The sequence below is a fragment of the Centruroides sculpturatus genome, unplaced genomic scaffold (genome assembly GCF_000671375.1).
Source record: "Centruroides sculpturatus isolate CEXI.00-Female unplaced genomic scaffold, Cexi_2.0 scaffold478, whole genome shotgun sequence".
Classification (NCBI taxonomy): Eukaryota; Metazoa; Arthropoda; class Arachnida; order Scorpiones; family Buthidae; genus Centruroides; species Centruroides sculpturatus.
Window position 1 is genome coordinate 107,173 of NW_019384994.1, and position 18,671 is coordinate 125,843.

The following is an 18,671-nucleotide window of genomic DNA, read 5'->3' on the forward strand; positions in this document are numbered from 1 at the left end:
CTTCAGGCCATTCTTTTCTTCCAGAATCTTCTAAATTAATTATTATATTTATCAAGAGATGGTACCTAACACTTACCTGTAGCCAAATTACCTGACATTTAATTATTAATAGTATGATTATTATAGCCCAATATAATCTGGCAATTATTTGGTGGCAATCTAAAGTTGGGTTAATCAATGTTTATATTTGCATTCATAAACAATATAAGGTATGTAGAAATGCTTTTAGATCACCACAAAATCTAATATTAATTTTCATCTCAGTACTGGTATTATAATAAATACAGTACATCATTATTTATATTCAAAATCTGTAGTAAAATGCATTCTTGCAAAGATCAAAATCATCAAAAGACTTCAATAACAGTTTTATGGATAACAATTTTTTTCAATTTTAATAATGTTAGCATGAATAAATTTAATACCTCTTTCTAACATCCTGATTGCTTCCAACATGTAAGGAATCAAAAGACGATTCACAATAAAACCTGGAGTATCCTAAATAAAGAATATTTGAAATAAGTAAAATTTATAATTAATTCATTAATACTTGTGTTATAATATTTATATACTAATTTTTTAGTATTTATAGGGGAGACTGTTCCACATCTGGCCACTTTTTGATTTACAATCATTTCTTAGGAATGGAGGCTATAGAGAATGAATTTATACATTGTCACTTGGCCTGGTCTATTGTCCAACTTTTGAAGCAACCATTCTGTCAGTATCAAAAGTAATTTAAAAAAAAAAAAAAATTTCCAATCAGGGAACAGGATGATACATGACCAGATAGTGGCATTCATCTTCAGGCAAAGGCCAAAGAAAATTCAAATATCACACAAATTTTGTAAAAAATTTAAAACTCATTCTTTACTTAATTACAAAATGACTTGAGAATCAAAAGAGTGACACTTATTTGACAATATAAAAATTTAAAATTTTTGTTTTTGAATACCTAATATCAACTTTACACTTAATCATAAGCTATATATTGTAATAATACGATATTTTAATATTAACCAAAGAGAGATTAAATAAAAAGATTGCTGACACTAAATAAAAGATGAAGAAACTACAAATATTGGTGGCGGCAGCATGGAAAATTGTCATTTGTGTCAACTAATATTTCTTTTTTGTTTGTAAATACCTACAAATGATTTTTCTTTGCACAATATGTGACAATATTAGATACAGACTCATCCTGTATTTCTACTCAGGCAATAATATTTTGGCAATGGCATTTTGAAGATTACCCTACCCAGAAAACTTCTACTGATTTAAATGTAGCTCTTACTAATGATTAATTTTCAAAAGATAAAATGCTGTCACAAACTTGTTGCAACAAATTCCATTCCACTACTTGATACATCCAGTAGTGGAATGTTTGGTTATGGACACATTGTGTATTTTTTGTTGTGTGATAGTGACAAAACTGGCAATTTAACAACATAACAGGGAACTACATGCACCCAATAGACATATTTCTTCACAGCTTAGTCTCAACTGAAATGCTGCAAAACATATTTGAGAATCTTTTCTCAGTCAGTATGTTTTGCAGCATTTTTATTAACTTTTAAATGTGTTAATTTTATTTAATAAGAAATTAATTGCTATTTAATACTTGATTCTAAATGTCAAGACTCTAATTTAGACTAATTTCTTTAAACCAAATCCAATAGCTGAATTTAATTGAATCTCTAAACAATTTAAATTTAGTTATTTTTACATTGTATTCAAACTCCAAAATAAAGCTGTAGGAAGTTTAAAATGTAAACTTTTGACAGGTCCACAATAAAATCTCTCTTATCAAGGCTTACTTTCCTTGAATTGTAGATTGTAAAACTTTGGGATGAATCTGAATTGTTTTAAGATATTGTGAAGTTAAGAAACTAAGATAAGTTCTTGATTAGATATTTTTGAATATTTTGTGTAATTTTAGTTATTGAAATTCTAAATAGCATAGTCAATTTTAAAAGACAAGAATTTTTTAAATTGGAATTATGATCACAATTACTGGAGTGTTTAATTTGCACAAATAAATGACATTTTTGGTATTACATTATCATTTATGTTAATCTTTTGTGATTTCTTACATTTTACCCAGAGATCTATTAATTCCATACTTTTTGCTCACTTGGTTAAATTTTGCTTATACTGCTTAAATGTTAATAAAACAGAATTGCTGTGATGAAGTTTATACTATAAATAATTTTGGTTAATATTTAATAGCTTTTTTCATTGTATTTGGAATTAAACATAAGAGAAAGTGTTCTTTTATGTCATGATTCCAAACTTTTTCCTGGCATTTTGAATTTATTATTTACAGGAAATGTTGCCTAAGACAGTAATTGCCACTCCAATACAACAAACAATAAACAAAACCCATTGAAATATGTACTAAAATATATATGTTTACACATAATACAAAAAAAAAGAAAAAAGAAAGAAAAAATTTTATTTTATCTCAAAATGTGAAATTGTTACAATCAATTTTGTTCTACTGATTTAAATTTATCATAGTAATAATTATGATTACACAAAAGTAACAAACAAACCTTGCAAGAAACTGTTACTTTTCCCATATTTTTACCGAATTCCATCATTTTGTTATAAGTTTCATCACTTGTTTCTGGAATTCTTACAACCTAAAAATTAAAATTTTGCATATTTTATAATTAAATTCCTATAAAATAAAACTCATCTAGATATTTTACTTTTACCTCTAACAATTTCATAACAGGTACAGGATTAAAAAAGTGTAATCCACCAAACCGATCTTTTCTCTGAGTAGCTTTAGCAATTTCTCCAATTGGAAGCGAAGAAGTATTTGAAGCAAAAATAGTAGATCTATTTAATCAATCATTCATAATATCAATTGAATTAGCTAACTAAATAATAGTTTCTATTAAATAAATTTGTTTACAAATGAACTATTCATTTTCCAAACCCTATCATAATGAATGTTAAATTTAACAATATTTAATAATTTAATGACCTATAAAAGTATTGATATAACAAATAATAAGAAATAATGTATTAATTCTAAAAACTAATCAGCTAATGATATAATTTATAATAGAATATTATCTTGAAATTCAACGCACATTTATGTGTAACGTCATTCAGTTTTAAAATTTCTTTTTAATAAAAAATGTTTGAAAATTATTATACTAAAAATATTAAATAAGCATAATTTAAAAAATCACCCTGCTTATACAGAATAATGTTTAGCTTAGCTACAAATATTTTGTAAATTAAATTGTGCAAATTGAATATTATAGACAAAATAACAGAAAATAAAAAATATTAATTACAATATTAAGAATTTGACAATATGTATGGAAAAAATAATACATTATAAATACATTTTTCAAATATCTGTAATTAATATTTTAATTATTTTAACTTTATAATTAATTATGATACTTACTGTGGAGCATTTATATCCAAGCCTTCAAATAATTTTTGCTTAATATCTAAATTCTCAATAATTGCTTCAATTACAAGATCTGCCGTTTTTACTGCTTCGTTAGGATTTGTCATGGTTTTCAAATGCTTCAATGTATCTGTTACAAATTTCTGGCCTGCCTGAATATTAAGTTAAATAATATAAAATTTAAATTGAAGATTCTAAATGTTTAAGATCAATTAAAGTTCATGCATACATTATATATGTATAATTTAGATACAAAAATATGAGAAATTGCATTTAAAAAAACAATTATTATGTATATATATATATGTTATAGAGGGATTGTTGATTTAGATGCTTTACAAAGCATCTAGCTCTTTGATCAAACAGTGCCATTTTGTAATAAAGCTAACAAATGATCAGCCATATTGTCGTGACATTGCATTTTACAATGCAGCTGGCTATGTTTAGCTGTATTGTGAAGTAATGACAATCTCAGCCTCTTTACTAAAATGTAAATTATTCACTAAAGTTAGACACAAAAATTTTAGGAAGTATAAAAACATATATTGTAAAATCAAAATTATTTATTTATAAACTTGAAAATTATAAAAAGAGTATTGTATTTGAATTACTTCCCGATTTTAGAAAATTATATGATTATTTATAACTAATTGACTTAACTGTTCATTGGTCATTTAAAATCTTTAAAAACATTAAGTATTCTTAACGTTTAGGCACTGTATTTTATTATAATTACAAATAACTTTTGTAAAATCGCAACATAAATAAAGAAAAGTAGTTTGACATACTAAACAGTGAAAAATTACATTATAAAAATGAGAAAACACTTTAAAACTGTTAAATTTCTTCAATAGTTACAAAATAATATTAAATATATCAAATAAATGTATTATTTATTAATGCAAGATAAACTAGGATGACATTTAGATCTATAGAGAACTTTCTTTTTAAAAGATGTGCATCTATTAGTCTGACATTGATTTTTCCCAGGTTTGCATGAGCATTTTTGAATTCCTTGACCACCAAATAATGATTGGTTAGTCATGGCTTCTCACAAATATATTGATATTTCATCATTATAATCATTCAACGACACTTGTAATTCATAATGACAAAATCAATTTCTAATTACTCTGGATTTAATCCCTCTCTTGTAAACTCTTTCTGAAATCAAAACAGTTTTTCCCATAATATTTTTGGTACATTAAGAAAAATACTTTTTTCAATATCTAATAGGGAAAGTATTTTAGCAGGATCGTCAACCATCTTCTCTGTGACCATTTAACTTTTTCTCTTTCAATTTGTATATTATGCTTGCTTTTGCATAAAAAATAAACCTGCAACAAGTTGCTCAACTTTCCTGGTAACATTTAAAATTTTGGTGGCAACATCTATTATTATATTTTATTAAAAACTTTTTCTACTTTTAACTACAGTATTATAAAAAAATAAAAAGCTTAATTTTGAGGGTAGAGATGGGTTTTATAAAGAAAATGTAAATTATAATAATGAGTAAAATCATCATTAAGTCCAACCTACTGGAGATACACACAACCCCCATTATCTCCACATCACCTTGACCCTTAATCATCAAAATTTAGTAGCATCAATCCCTCCTGATAAACAAACTTCCCTACAAAATTTCGGAAATTTTCAACAAAAAGCACAGAAGTTATTAAGCTTCAAAGAGGGTAAACAAAATTGTGCCCCACATACACACAGACACACATACTCTAGTATCCATACATACAGAAATTTTCCCCAAATTTTTTTGCATTTTGACATTTCAAGGTGTCCTGAGTTCAAAAGTGTAAAAATCTTGGGGGGCATTTTTTATCATTCGCCATGCTTTCCCTCTTACATATAACAGCCAAGAAAGTAAAAATTACATCTAAAGGTTACACAAATAGAGATAGGTATTGCTGTTCTAGATGAAACAAAACAATGAAATAATTTATGTAGCCCAAAAAGTAGGCAATGGGCCAAAGTAAAACAAGCATAGCCCATTTTGGCAGTCAAATCTGGCAATGTTCCTTAGCACTCAAGTGGTTAAAATCAGAAGTAAATATGACAATCTGGCAATTTATCTAACATTGTATTGTAAAGCAGTCACTCGTTTGGCCAGCCATATTATAAAACATGACATGTCATTCAGTCCGGCAGAATTTGGTTTAGCCTCTTTGTAAAGTGGCTGTACAGGTAACCCCCGTATAACACGGGAGTTACGTTCCAAAAAATTGCCGTGTTATACGAAACAAAGAACTAGTGCAAAAAGGGGAGTTAGGTTCTAAACATTAAAAAACGTGCTGTTAAATCCTTATTTAAATCGGATTTATTATTCATTTTTTTCATAGGTAAAATACTTATTTATTATTTAAGTAAATATTTTACCAGAGGATTATTCATCCTATATGATGATCTCAGCATGAGCATCATCAACCGGTAACAGTTTTTGGGTGTGTTCATTAATAGCGGTCGCTCTGCAATGGGAGTGCATTGCTGTTTGTAGGCATTTAGGAACAATGATGACAGAAAGATGGCGGCGCCCAAACTATCGATAGTATCGTGATGAAGGAATCTAATTCTAAAATGAACTTTTAGAGGCAAAAGAAGTGTCCCAATTGTAAATTTTAACCATTAAATGAATTATTGTTGAAAGAGCATTCAAAGTAGCCACGTAAACAACTAGAATACTCACGCAGAGTTACGCAAAAGTATAAAAGAACGCACCCTTTATTACATTTCATGTTGTACAAGGGTTTTACCCAATTCTCGAACCATGTTAGAGCGAACCCATGTTATAAAACCACTGTGTTATATGGGGGATGTTCCCAATTCTCGAACCATGTTAGAGTGAATCCGTGCTATAGAAGTACCGTGTTATACGGGGGGGTTACCTGTACATTATTTAGCTTCATTACAAAATGGTGCAGTTTAATCAAATGGCTAGGCACTTTTGTAGTGTGGCTAAATTAACAATCCAGCTACAACATATATTTTTTAAATATAATTTCTCACATATACAGTATATACAGTGGTACCTCAGTATACGTCTGCTTTAGAATACGTCCAATTCGGAATACATCCTGTTTGGACGAAACAAATTTTGCTCGGTATATGACTTTTGTTCAGTATACGACTTAATTCAATTATACATGCCATCTATGAACAAGTAGCACTATCGGTGTATTAGACCAGACTAGACGTTCACAGTGCCAAGGTTTATAACTTTGTTAAATTTCTACTGATTTTAATTTGTAAGTAAAATTTTATCATTTTTATTAATCATGAATTGCAAAAAGGCAACAGAAAAATAAAAAAATGACTAGAATCACAATGAAACTGAAAAAAGAGATTGTTGAGAAATATGAAGGTAGCATGCATGTTCGAGATTTAACTGTTGCATACCATATTCCGAGAACGACAATATTGACAATCATGAAAAATAAAGACATTATTAAATTTGCTAACGTTGCAAAAGGGGTTAAATCAATTTCTTAACAGAGATCGAACACATTAGATCATGTTGCGAAATTGCTTTTGCTTTGGATAACAGAAAAACAGTGTGCTGGCGACAGCATATCAGAAGCAATTATTTGAGAGAAAGCTAAAAAGATACATGCTGATCTCATGAAAAATCAAGCAGGAACTAGCCAGGAAAGCGAGGTGTTTAAAGCCAGCCACTTTTTTTTTTTTACATGAGAACAAATTAATCATTTTTACATTACTTCTTATGGAAAAGGTTGGTTCGGTATACGTCCTATTCGGTATAAGTCCAAACATCAGGAACGGATTAAGGTCGTATACCGAGGTTCCACTGTATATTTTATTATATAGTTTATATTTTATAAATGAAATCAAACAGAAAGAGATCATCAGTAAAACTGATGAAAAGATTTAAAGGCATAATTGGCAAGGATGAATCACAAATACAGTATATCTGTAAAGCTTAAATATAGGAAAAAAACAATACATAAAATTTATATATCATATTTACTCAAATATAAAATGTCATCAAGCCTAAGATACCTTAATCTGTACATCCTCACCTATAGATATTTAAAAAAAAAAATTAGACAATGACATAAATTTATGTCAACAGAATCAGTTCTATTCACACATTTGTTCAGTATTTATTGCACAATAAAATAAGTTCTATAACACTGTCTTTCATGGTATCAGAGTAAAAAATATCTTCACTTTCCATGTTAGGCTCTTCTAAATCAACACGAGATTTTATGATCATACATTCCTACATCAATCATTCTCATTGTTGTTTGAAGCATTGGAAATAGAATATTTGGAAGAGTACAGCACAACTTTTCATGAGATTTTAATAGTATGATGTCACTGTAACAGACTGATGAGATTAAGCAAAGTTGATCTCTGAAGTATTTACTATTATGAATATTGGTCTAATAGAACCATTAAAATGATGTAATGGAATTAGTAATGAAGAAATAAGATACAAGGCAACATTAGAGATTGTTAATTATTATGCATTATGTCAAATCTAAGAGAGACAATTTTCAGGAGATACTAAAATCTGAAAAAAGTGTGTCTTATATATTAAAGTCTAAGTAGCTATTGCAAAATCTATTATAGAACCTGATGATAACCTCAAATCTATCAATATAATAATGTTCCATTTACATTTTTGCATAATATTGCCTATTAACTAAGGTTTGTAATTTTTCATGTGTTCTGTCTGTCTGTCTTTAATCTCAAGAACAGTGTTAGATAGATGGAAATCAAGACCAGATATGAAAAGCTTATGGCAAGAGGCCACAATTAACTATATACGAACTTTCAGGATAGACCAGAAATCATGTGATTTCAACTCAAAAAGTTTTCCCTGAATGGAGTTATATAAATGACTGGCATGATTGTGTTATTGTAAAGAAAAGGATAATGTACAAGGACAAGACACTACTAATTTCAGATCAAGAATATATATTTTAAATTAAATAAATTAAGAATATGATTAAAAATTGCAGCCTGGCATTGTGATAAACAAAAAAAAATTATTGTAACATTTCAAATTAATTTAATGTCAGAGTGTTAAAATTAATAGCAATTTTATTTTTTCACTTTAAGCAAACCTCTGAAGATGGTTGTTTGAAAACACCAGAGTTTATTTCTATATATGATAATTTTTAATTCTAATATAGCATTTTGTTGACTTTTATTGATTAGAATATAACACTTTGAACTTTTCTTTGTAGATTAGTATATATTCTCACATTAATGATAAGATAATACTTATTTAGTCTTTCCATTATCAAAACTTATCAATATGAATAATATATGTGATTATAACTTAACTACACTTCAAAAATATATTACCTGAGCATCATCAGCAAATTTCTTTTTTGCAACTCTCTCCAGACTTTTTTTCATATTAATTTCAGATTTCTTTAAAATTTCATCACTTACATCAACTAAAATTACTTCATGACCTGTTTGAGCTGCTACCTATATAAACATTAAAAATAAAAAAAGTAAATATTTATATTCGTAATATTAATAAAAGTAATGATTAATATTCCAGAATGTTATAAAATATTCAAAAGTATTATATTAATTGATACTAATCACTAAATTCATAGATATTTATTTCATAAACAAAAAAAAAAAACATCAAATATAGAATTTAAGTGAAATTTAATAATATGGGAATAACTCTCTCTAAAGAATCAATATTAAAGCCAAACAATTGTCAGATTAAATTGACCTATATTACTGCTACCATTAATAAATACTAATTTAACCTAAAGATAGATATTAGGTGCCACCTCTTATTAAATTTAATAATTATAATTAAATATTTATTAAATAATGAAAATAACTGACCCAGAATGGGACTTGAACCCATATCTGCATGTGTGACAATTGCAGATTCAAGTCCCACTCCAGGCCAATTCTTTCCTTCCAAAACCTTCTAAATTATTTAATAAATATTAATTAATTATAATTATTAAATTTAATAAGAGAGGGTGTCTAACACTACCTCTAGGCCAAACTGCATAACATTTAATAATAGCAATAATATATCCTGATTTAATCCGGCAATCGTTTGGCTTTAATATATCAGGTTTTGTTTGTACTAGAACCATTAGGAGACAAATTAGAACATGAAAACCTATTTTCCCCCATATTACTGTGGACATACAAGGTAAATGAACTACAGTGCTAGTGGTTAATTCCACTAGCATTGTCGCACATTCACCCCTATACGTCCACATCTAGCATTGTAGTACGTATGTGATACAATGCTAGTGATTACTTCCACTAGCATTGTAGCACATACATACTACGTCATCTTCTCATGTGCCATACATTAAAATAAAATGTTCTTTTTCATTTATGGCCATCTGATCACTCTACTTACAACCATAACAGGGTTCTACCACTTCCAGAAAAGACAAAATCCTGTGCAAGTCTTAAACCAGGCATGGCCAATATATGGCCTGTGTAATGAATTTATGTGGCCACGATTAATCTTTCAATATTATCTACTCAAGTCCAAATAGCTCGATAAAAAATTCTGACGCAAAAAAAAGAGGTCAACAACTCACTGTGCATTTAGAGTTAACGCTCCATCACAAATCTCTTAAGTACAGCATAGAATGTTGATAATGCATGATAATGTGAAAAATGTATCTGTAATCTCTATGTACAATTTAATCTCTATGGGATGAGATCTCGCACCACCTCAAAATCCTCCTACGGCAACCTCTGGTTCGGCCTGTGAAAAAAGTTTTCTTTCCAATTCGGCCCGGCAAAAACTATTGGCCACCCATCTTAAACCAATATAATTTGTTGGTCAATCTTTACCTATGTCGTCATGGCCATACAGTGGGGCCATGACGGTGCACATAGATAAAGATTAACCAATTTGGTCAAGGTATGTGCAAAATTATGTTCTTAAATAATGTATATACAAAAATAAAAATTTAATGAATTAACTGAAAAGGTAAAATGTAAGGTCAATTTCAATAAACCAAATAAAAGTATTACCTGGGCTATTCCAGAGCCCATCAAGCCTCCTCCAATTACAACAATATTCTTCATTGCTGCCTGGATTCTAGAAGAGGAAGAGAAATGTCTGCATCCTCTTATTGCTCTAATCATATTCATAATTTGAATAAAACTAAAATCTCTAAATTAGAAGAATAACAAAATAAATCTAATAAACGTTCGTAAGTTCATTGACCATCAGCTGGACCGAAGTTGCGACCCACCTCGTGTAGGGCGCCCTCTTAATGTCGAATTTTATTCGTTAATGAATTTTCCGTTTAAAATATTTTTAAAATGAAATTATTATAATTTATAATATTTTCTTTTAGAAAGAATTATTACATTTTAAGTTACGTATCACTTTCGTTGTAGAATATAGCTCGGCGCGTAAAATTAGATGATAGAAGCATCCTATTTTAAAATCTTCTCTACGGGATAATAGAAATTATAGTTAATTTATTAAAAATAATTCGAAATCCTCTTCTTATATACAAAAAACGTTTAATTATCATATTTTTTTTTAGAATATTGATTTTTCTTTTATAAAATAAATTTTCCGATAGAGGGCGAGTATATTTGTTTACATGTGGAAAAGTTTTTAGAGTGATCGTAGCAGAAATGTCGTTGTTTAAAATCAGAACAGCAAATTGGAAATTTTCATTACATCGTCTTATGATGAAAAATTGGCAAGTAAAACATAAAATGTTTTCAAATAATGATAAATATACTTTAATCAATATTAAAGTCATTGTCCATTTAAATATTTTTACATAATTATTATATAATTATTCTCATATAAAAACGGTTTGATAGATCCTAAACAATATTGACATGTGAATCCAATCTGTTAAGGTAAGATTTACCCACCAAATGAGGGGGTCGCCACCCCCCAAAGGGTAGCCCTCCCCCATACGAACAATAAATGTCTAATGAACCACCCACCTACGCGCGACCCTTCGCGAAATATAAGACCCTGAAGATTCGCTTACGTCATATCCGGTCATGTGACATCATGGTCAAAAGGCAGTCTACCATGCGAAAAAAAAAATTTTAATGCGCACTCGCAAACACCTTCCTTAGGTCTCTCTCTCCTCGCGCTTCCCCGCTCCGCCTTCGCCGTCGCCATCTGTCCCTTCTGCGCCTGCCCGCAGTCCACGTCACCCGCCTGAAGTTATCCNATACAAAAATATGAGAAATTGCATTTAAAAAAACAATTATTATGTATATATATATATGTTATAGAGGGATTGTTGATTTAGATGCTTTACAAAGCATCTAGCTCTTTGATCAAACAGTGCCATTTTGTAATAAAGCTAACAAATGATCAGCCATATTGTCGTGACATTGCATTTTACAATGCAGCTGGCTATGTTTAGCTGTATTGTGAAGTAATGACAATCTCAGCCTCTTTACTAAAATGTAAATTATTCACTAAAGTTAGACACAAAAATTTTAGGAAGTATAAAAACATATATTGTAAAATCAAAATTATTTATTTATAAACTTGAAAATTATAAAAAGAGTATTGTATTTGAATTACTTCCCGATTTTAGAAAATTATATGATTATTTATAACTAATTGACTTAACTGTTCATTGGTCATTTAAAATCTTTAAAAACATTAAGTATTCTTAACGTTTAGGCACTGTATTTTATTATAATTACAAATAACTTTTGTAAAATCGCAACATAAATAAAGAAAAGTAGTTTGACATACTAAACAGTGAAAAATTACATTATAAAAATGAGAAAACACTTTAAAACTGTTAAATTTCTTCAATAGTTACAAAATAATATTAAATATATCAAATAAATGTATTATTTATTAATGCAAGATAAACTAGGATGACATTTAGATCTATAGAGAACTTTCTTTTTAAAAGATGTGCATCTATTAGTCTGACATTGATTTTTCCCAGGTTTGCATGAGCATTTTTGAATTCCTTGACCACCAAATAATGATTGGTTAGTCATGGCTTCTCACAAATATATTGATATTTCATCATTATAATCATTCAACGACACTTGTAATTCATAATGACAAAATCAATTTCTAATTACTCTGGATTTAATCCCTCTCTTGTAAACTCTTTCTGAAATCAAAACAGTTTTTCCCATAATATTTTTGGTACATTAAGAAAAATACTTTTTTCAATATCTAATAGGGAAAGTATTTTAGCAGGATCGTCAACCATCTTCTCTGTGACCATTTAACTTTTTCTCTTTCAATTTGTATATTATGCTTGCTTTTGCATAAAAAATAAACCTGCAACAAGTTGCTCAACTTTCCTGGTAACATTTAAAATTTTGGTGGCAACATCTATTATTATATTTTATTAAAAACTTTTTCTACTTTTAACTACAGTATTATAAAAAAATAAAAAGCTTAATTTTGAGGGTAGAGATGGGTTTTATAAAGAAAATGTAAATTATAATAATGAGTAAAATCATCATTAAGTCCAACCTACTGGAGATACACACAACCCCCATTATCTCCACATCACCTTGACCCTTAATCATCAAAATTTAGTAGCATCAATCCCTCCTGATAAACAAACTTCCCTACAAAATTTCGGAAATTTTCAACAAAAAGCACAGAAGTTATTAAGCTTCAAAGAGGGTAAACAAAATTGTGCCCCACATACACACAGACACACATACTCTAGTATCCATACATACAGAAATTTTCCCCAAATTTTTTTGCATTTTGACATTTCAAGGTGTCCTGAGTTCAAAAGTGTAAAAATCTTGGGGGGCATTTTTTATCATTCGCCATGCTTTCCCTCTTACATATAACAGCCAAGAAAGTAAAAATTACATCTAAAGGTTACACAAATAGAGATAGGTATTGCTGTTCTAGATGAAACAAAACAATGAAATAATTTATGTAGCCCAAAAAGTAGGCAATGGGCCAAAGTAAAACAAGCATAGCCCATTTTGGCAGTCAAATCTGGCAATGTTCCTTAGCACTCAAGTGGTTAAAATCAGAAGTAAATATGACAATCTGGCAATTTATCTAACATTGTATTGTAAAGCAGTCACTCGTTTGGCCAGCCATATTATAAAACATGACATGTCATTCAGTCCGGCAGAATTTGGTTTAGCCTCTTTGTAAAGTGGCTGTACAGGTAACCCCCGTATAACACGGGAGTTACGTTCCAAAAAATTGCCGTGTTATACGAAACAAAGAACTAGTGCAAAAAGGGGAGTTAGGTTCTAAACATTAAAAAACGTGCTGTTAAATCCTTATTTAAATCGGATTTATTATTCATTTTTTTCATAGGTAAAATACTTATTTATTATTTAAGTAAATATTTTACCAGAGGATTATTCATCCTATATGATGATCTCAGCATGAGCATCATCAACCGGTAACAGTTTTTGGGTGTGTTCATTAATAGCGGTCGCTCTGCAATGGGAGTGCATTGCTGTTTGTAGGCATTTAGGAACAATGATGACAGAAAGATGGCGGCGCCCAAACTATCGATAGTATCGTGATGAAGGAATCTAATTCTAAAATGAACTTTTAGAGGCAAAAGAAGTGTCCCAATTGTAAATTTTAACCATTAAATGAATTATTGTTGAAAGAGCATTCAAAGTAGCCACGTAAACAACTAGAATACTCACGCAGAGTTACGCAAAAGTATAAAAGAACGCACCCTTTATTACATTTCATGTTGTACAAGGGTTTTACCCAATTCTCGAACCATGTTAGAGCGAACCCATGTTATAAAACCACTGTGTTATATGGGGGATGTTCCCAATTCTCGAACCATGTTAGAGTGAATCCGTGCTATAGAAGTACCGTGTTATACGGGGGGGTTACCTGTACATTATTTAGCTTCATTACAAAATGGTGCAGTTTAATCAAATGGCTAGGCACTTTTGTAGTGTGGCTAAATTAACAATCCAGCTACAACATATATTTTTTAAATATAATTTCTCACATATACAGTATATACAGTGGTACCTCAGTATACGTCTGCTTTAGAATACGTCCAATTCGGAATACATCCTGTTTGGACGAAACAAATTTTGCTCGGTATATGACTTTTGTTCAGTATACGACTTAATTCAATTATACATGCCATCTATGAACAAGTAGCACTATCGGTGTATTAGACCAGACTAGACGTTCACAGTGCCAAGGTTTATAACTTTGTTAAATTTCTACTGATTTTAATTTGTAAGTAAAATTTTATCATTTTTATTAATCATGAATTGCAAAAAGGCAACAGAAAAATAAAAAAATGACTAGAATCACAATGAAACTGAAAAAAGAGATTGTTGAGAAATATGAAGGTAGCATGCATGTTCGAGATTTAACTGTTGCATACCATATTCCGAGAACGACAATATTGACAATCATGAAAAATAAAGACATTATTAAATTTGCTAACGTTGCAAAAGGGGTTAAATCAATTTCTTAACAGAGATCGAACACATTAGATCATGTTGCGAAATTGCTTTTGCTTTGGATAACAGAAAAACAGTGTGCTGGCGACAGCATATCAGAAGCAATTATTTGAGAGAAAGCTAAAAAGATACATGCTGATCTCATGAAAAATCAAGCAGGAACTAGCCAGGAAAGCGAGGTGTTTAAAGCCAGCCACTTTTTTTTTTTTACATGAGAACAAATTAATCATTTTTACATTACTTCTTATGGAAAAGGTTGGTTCGGTATACGTCCTATTCGGTATAAGTCCAAACATCAGGAACGGATTAAGGTCGTATACCGAGGTTCCACTGTATATTTTATTATATAGTTTATATTTTATAAATGAAATCAAACAGAAAGAGATCATCAGTAAAACTGATGAAAAGATTTAAAGGCATAATTGGCAAGGATGAATCACAAATACAGTATATCTGTAAAGCTTAAATATAGGAAAAAAACAATACATAAAATTTATATATCATATTTACTCAAATATAAAATGTCATCAAGCCTAAGATACCTTAATCTGTACATCCTCACCTATAGATATTTAAAAAAAAAAATTAGACAATGACATAAATTTATGTCAACAGAATCAGTTCTATTCACACATTTGTTCAGTATTTATTGCACAATAAAATAAGTTCTATAACACTGTCTTTCATGGTATCAGAGTAAAAAATATCTTCACTTTCCATGTTAGGCTCTTCTAAATCAACACGAGATTTTATGATCATACATTCCTACATCAATCATTCTCATTGTTGTTTGAAGCATTGGAAATAGAATATTTGGAAGAGTACAGCACAACTTTTCATGAGATTTTAATAGTATGATGTCACTGTAACAGACTGATGAGATTAAGCAAAGTTGATCTCTGAAGTATTTACTATTATGAATATTGGTCTAATAGAACCATTAAAATGATGTAATGGAATTAGTAATGAAGAAATAAGATACAAGGCAACATTAGAGATTGTTAATTATTATGCATTATGTCAAATCTAAGAGAGACAATTTTCAGGAGATACTAAAATCTGAAAAAAGTGTGTCTTATATATTAAAGTCTAAGTAGCTATTGCAAAATCTATTATAGAACCTGATGATAACCTCAAATCTATCAATATAATAATGTTCCATTTACATTTTTGCATAATATTGCCTATTAACTAAGGTTTGTAATTTTTCATGTGTTCTGTCTGTCTGTCTTTAATCTCAAGAACAGTGTTAGATAGATGGAAATCAAGACCAGATATGAAAAGCTTATGGCAAGAGGCCACAATTAACTATATACGAACTTTCAGGATAGACCAGAAATCATGTGATTTCAACTCAAAAAGTTTTCCCTGAATGGAGTTATATAAATGACTGGCATGATTGTGTTATTGTAAAGAAAAGGATAATGTACAAGGACAAGACACTACTAATTTCAGATCAAGAATATATATTTTAAATTAAATAAATTAAGAATATGATTAAAAATTGCAGCCTGGCATTGTGATAAACAAAAAAAAATTATTGTAACATTTCAAATTAATTTAATGTCAGAGTGTTAAAATTAATAGCAATTTTATTTTTTCACTTTAAGCAAACCTCTGAAGATGGTTGTTTGAAAACACCAGAGTTTATTTCTATATATGATAATTTTTAATTCTAATATAGCATTTTGTTGACTTTTATTGATTAGAATATAACACTTTGAACTTTTCTTTGTAGATTAGTATATATTCTCACATTAATGATAAGATAATACTTATTTAGTCTTTCCATTATCAAAACTTATCAATATGAATAATATATGTGATTATAACTTAACTACACTTCAAAAATATATTACCTGAGCATCATCAGCAAATTTCTTTTTTGCAACTCTCTCCAGACTTTTTTTCATATTAATTTCAGATTTCTTTAAAATTTCATCACTTACATCAACTAAAATTACTTCATGACCTGTTTGAGCTGCTACCTATATAAACATTAAAAATAAAAAAAGTAAATATTTATATTCGTAATATTAATAAAAGTAATGATTAATATTCCAGAATGTTATAAAATATTCAAAAGTATTATATTAATTGATACTAATCACTAAATTCATAGATATTTATTTCATAAACAAAAAAAAAAAACATCAAATATAGAATTTAAGTGAAATTTAATAATATGGGAATAACTCTCTCTAAAGAATCAATATTAAAGCCAAACAATTGTCAGATTAAATTGACCTATATTACTGCTACCATTAATAAATACTAATTTAACCTAAAGATAGATATTAGGTGCCACCTCTTATTAAATTTAATAATTATAATTAAATATTTATTAAATAATGAAAATAACTGACCCAGAATGGGACTTGAACCCATATCTGCATGTGTGACAATTGCAGATTCAAGTCCCACTCCAGGCCAATTCTTTCCTTCCAAAACCTTCTAAATTATTTAATAAATATTAATTAATTATAATTATTAAATTTAATAAGAGAGGGTGTCTAACACTACCTCTAGGCCAAACTGCATAACATTTAATAATAGCAATAATATATCCTGATTTAATCCGGCAATCGTTTGGCTTTAATATATCAGGTTTTGTTTGTACTAGAACCATTAGGAGACAAATTAGAACATGAAAACCTATTTTCCCCCATATTACTGTGGACATACAAGGTAAATGAACTACAGTGCTAGTGGTTAATTCCACTAGCATTGTCGCACATTCACCCCTATACGTCCACATCTAGCATTGTAGTACGTATGTGATACAATGCTAGTGATTACTTCCACTAGCATTGTAGCACATACATACTACGTCATCTTCTCATGTGCCATACATTAAAATAAAATGTTCTTTTTCATTTATGGCCATCTGATCACTCTACTTACAACCATAACAGGGTTCTACCACTTCCAGAAAAGACAAAATCCTGTGCAAGTCTTAAACCAGGCATGGCCAATATATGGCCTGTGTAATGAATTTATGTGGCCACGATTAATCTTTCAATATTATCTACTCAAGTCCAAATAGCTCGATAAAAAATTCTGACGCAAAAAAAAGAGGTCAACAACTCACTGTGCATTTAGAGTTAACGCTCCATCACAAATCTCTTAAGTACAGCATAGAATGTTGATAATGCATGATAATGTGAAAAATGTATCTGTAATCTCTATGTACAATTTAATCTCTATGGGATGAGATCTCGCACCACCTCAAAATCCTCCTACGGCAACCTCTGGTTCGGCCTGTGAAAAAAGTTTTCTTTCCAATTCGGCCCGGCAAAAACTATTGGCCACCCATCTTAAACCAATATAATTTGTTGGTCAATCTTTACCTATGTCGTCATGGCCATACAGTGGGGCCATGATGGTGCACATAGATAAAGATTAACCAATTTGGTCAAGGTATGTGCAAAATTATGTTCTTAAATAATGTATATACAAAAATAAAAATTTAATGAATTAACTGAAAAGGTAAAATGTAAGGTCAATTTCAATAAACCAAATAAAAGTATTACCTGGGCTATTCCAGAGCCCATCAAGCCTCCTCCAATTACAACAATATTCTTCATTGCTGCCTGGATTCTAGAAGAGGAAGAGAAATGTCTGCATCCTCTTATTGCTCTAATCATATTCATAATTTGAATAAAACTAAAATCTCTAAATTAGAAGAATAACAAAATAAATCTAATAAACGTTCGTAAGTTCATTGACCATCAGCTGGACCGAAGTTGCGACCCACCTCGTGTAGGGCGCCCTCTTAATGTCGAATTTTATTCGTTAA

The 18,671-nt window shown here is 29.5% G+C and overlaps 2 protein-coding genes across 2 annotated transcripts; both read right to left on the reverse strand.

Annotated features, from left to right (window-relative positions):
• Positions 1-354: 354 nt before the first annotated feature.
• Positions 355-10,698, reverse strand: LOC111633100 (hydroxyacyl-coenzyme A dehydrogenase, mitochondrial-like). Its single transcript, XM_023377631.1, has 6 exons — positions 10,457-10,698; positions 8,783-8,911; positions 3,431-3,588; positions 2,721-2,847; positions 2,556-2,645; positions 355-498 (listed from the first exon to the last, which is right to left on the reverse strand). Exons 1-6 carry the CDS (start codon positions 10,574-10,576, stop codon positions 370-372), a joined length of 753 nt encoding a protein of 250 aa, XP_023233399.1. The 5' UTR covers positions 10,577-10,698; the 3' UTR covers positions 355-369.
• Positions 10,699-10,872: 174 nt separating this feature from the next.
• Positions 10,873-18,648, reverse strand: LOC111633094 (hydroxyacyl-coenzyme A dehydrogenase, mitochondrial-like). Its single transcript, XM_023377624.1, has 3 exons — positions 18,406-18,648; positions 16,732-16,860; positions 10,873-10,884 (listed from the first exon to the last, which is right to left on the reverse strand). Exons 1-3 carry the CDS (start codon positions 18,523-18,525, stop codon positions 10,873-10,875), a joined length of 261 nt encoding a protein of 86 aa, XP_023233392.1. The 5' UTR covers positions 18,526-18,648.
• Between the last annotated feature and the right edge of the window lie 23 nt (positions 18,649-18,671).

Bases quoted from the DNA above. Each gene is read 5' to 3' on its own strand.
- LOC111633100 (XM_023377631.1), bottom strand. From the start codon at position 10,576: ATGAATATGATTAGAGCAATAAGAGGATGCAGACATTTCTCTTCCTCT. The intron at 3,589-8,782 runs GTAATATATTTT...CTTAATATTCAG, and splicing joins AATTTGCTGATGATGCTCAG to GCAGGCCAGAAATTTGTAAC. The intron at 2,848-3,430 runs GTAAGTATCATA...TTGATTAAATAG, and splicing joins TTGGATATAAATGCTCCACA to ATCTACTATTTTTGCTTCAA.
- LOC111633094 (XM_023377624.1), bottom strand. From the start codon at position 18,525: ATGAATATGATTAGAGCAATAAGAGGATGCAGACATTTCTCTTCCTCT. The intron at 16,861-18,405 runs GTAATACTTTTA...ATGTTTATATAG, and splicing joins TGGGCTCTGGAATAGCCCAG to GTAGCAGCTCAAACAGGTCA.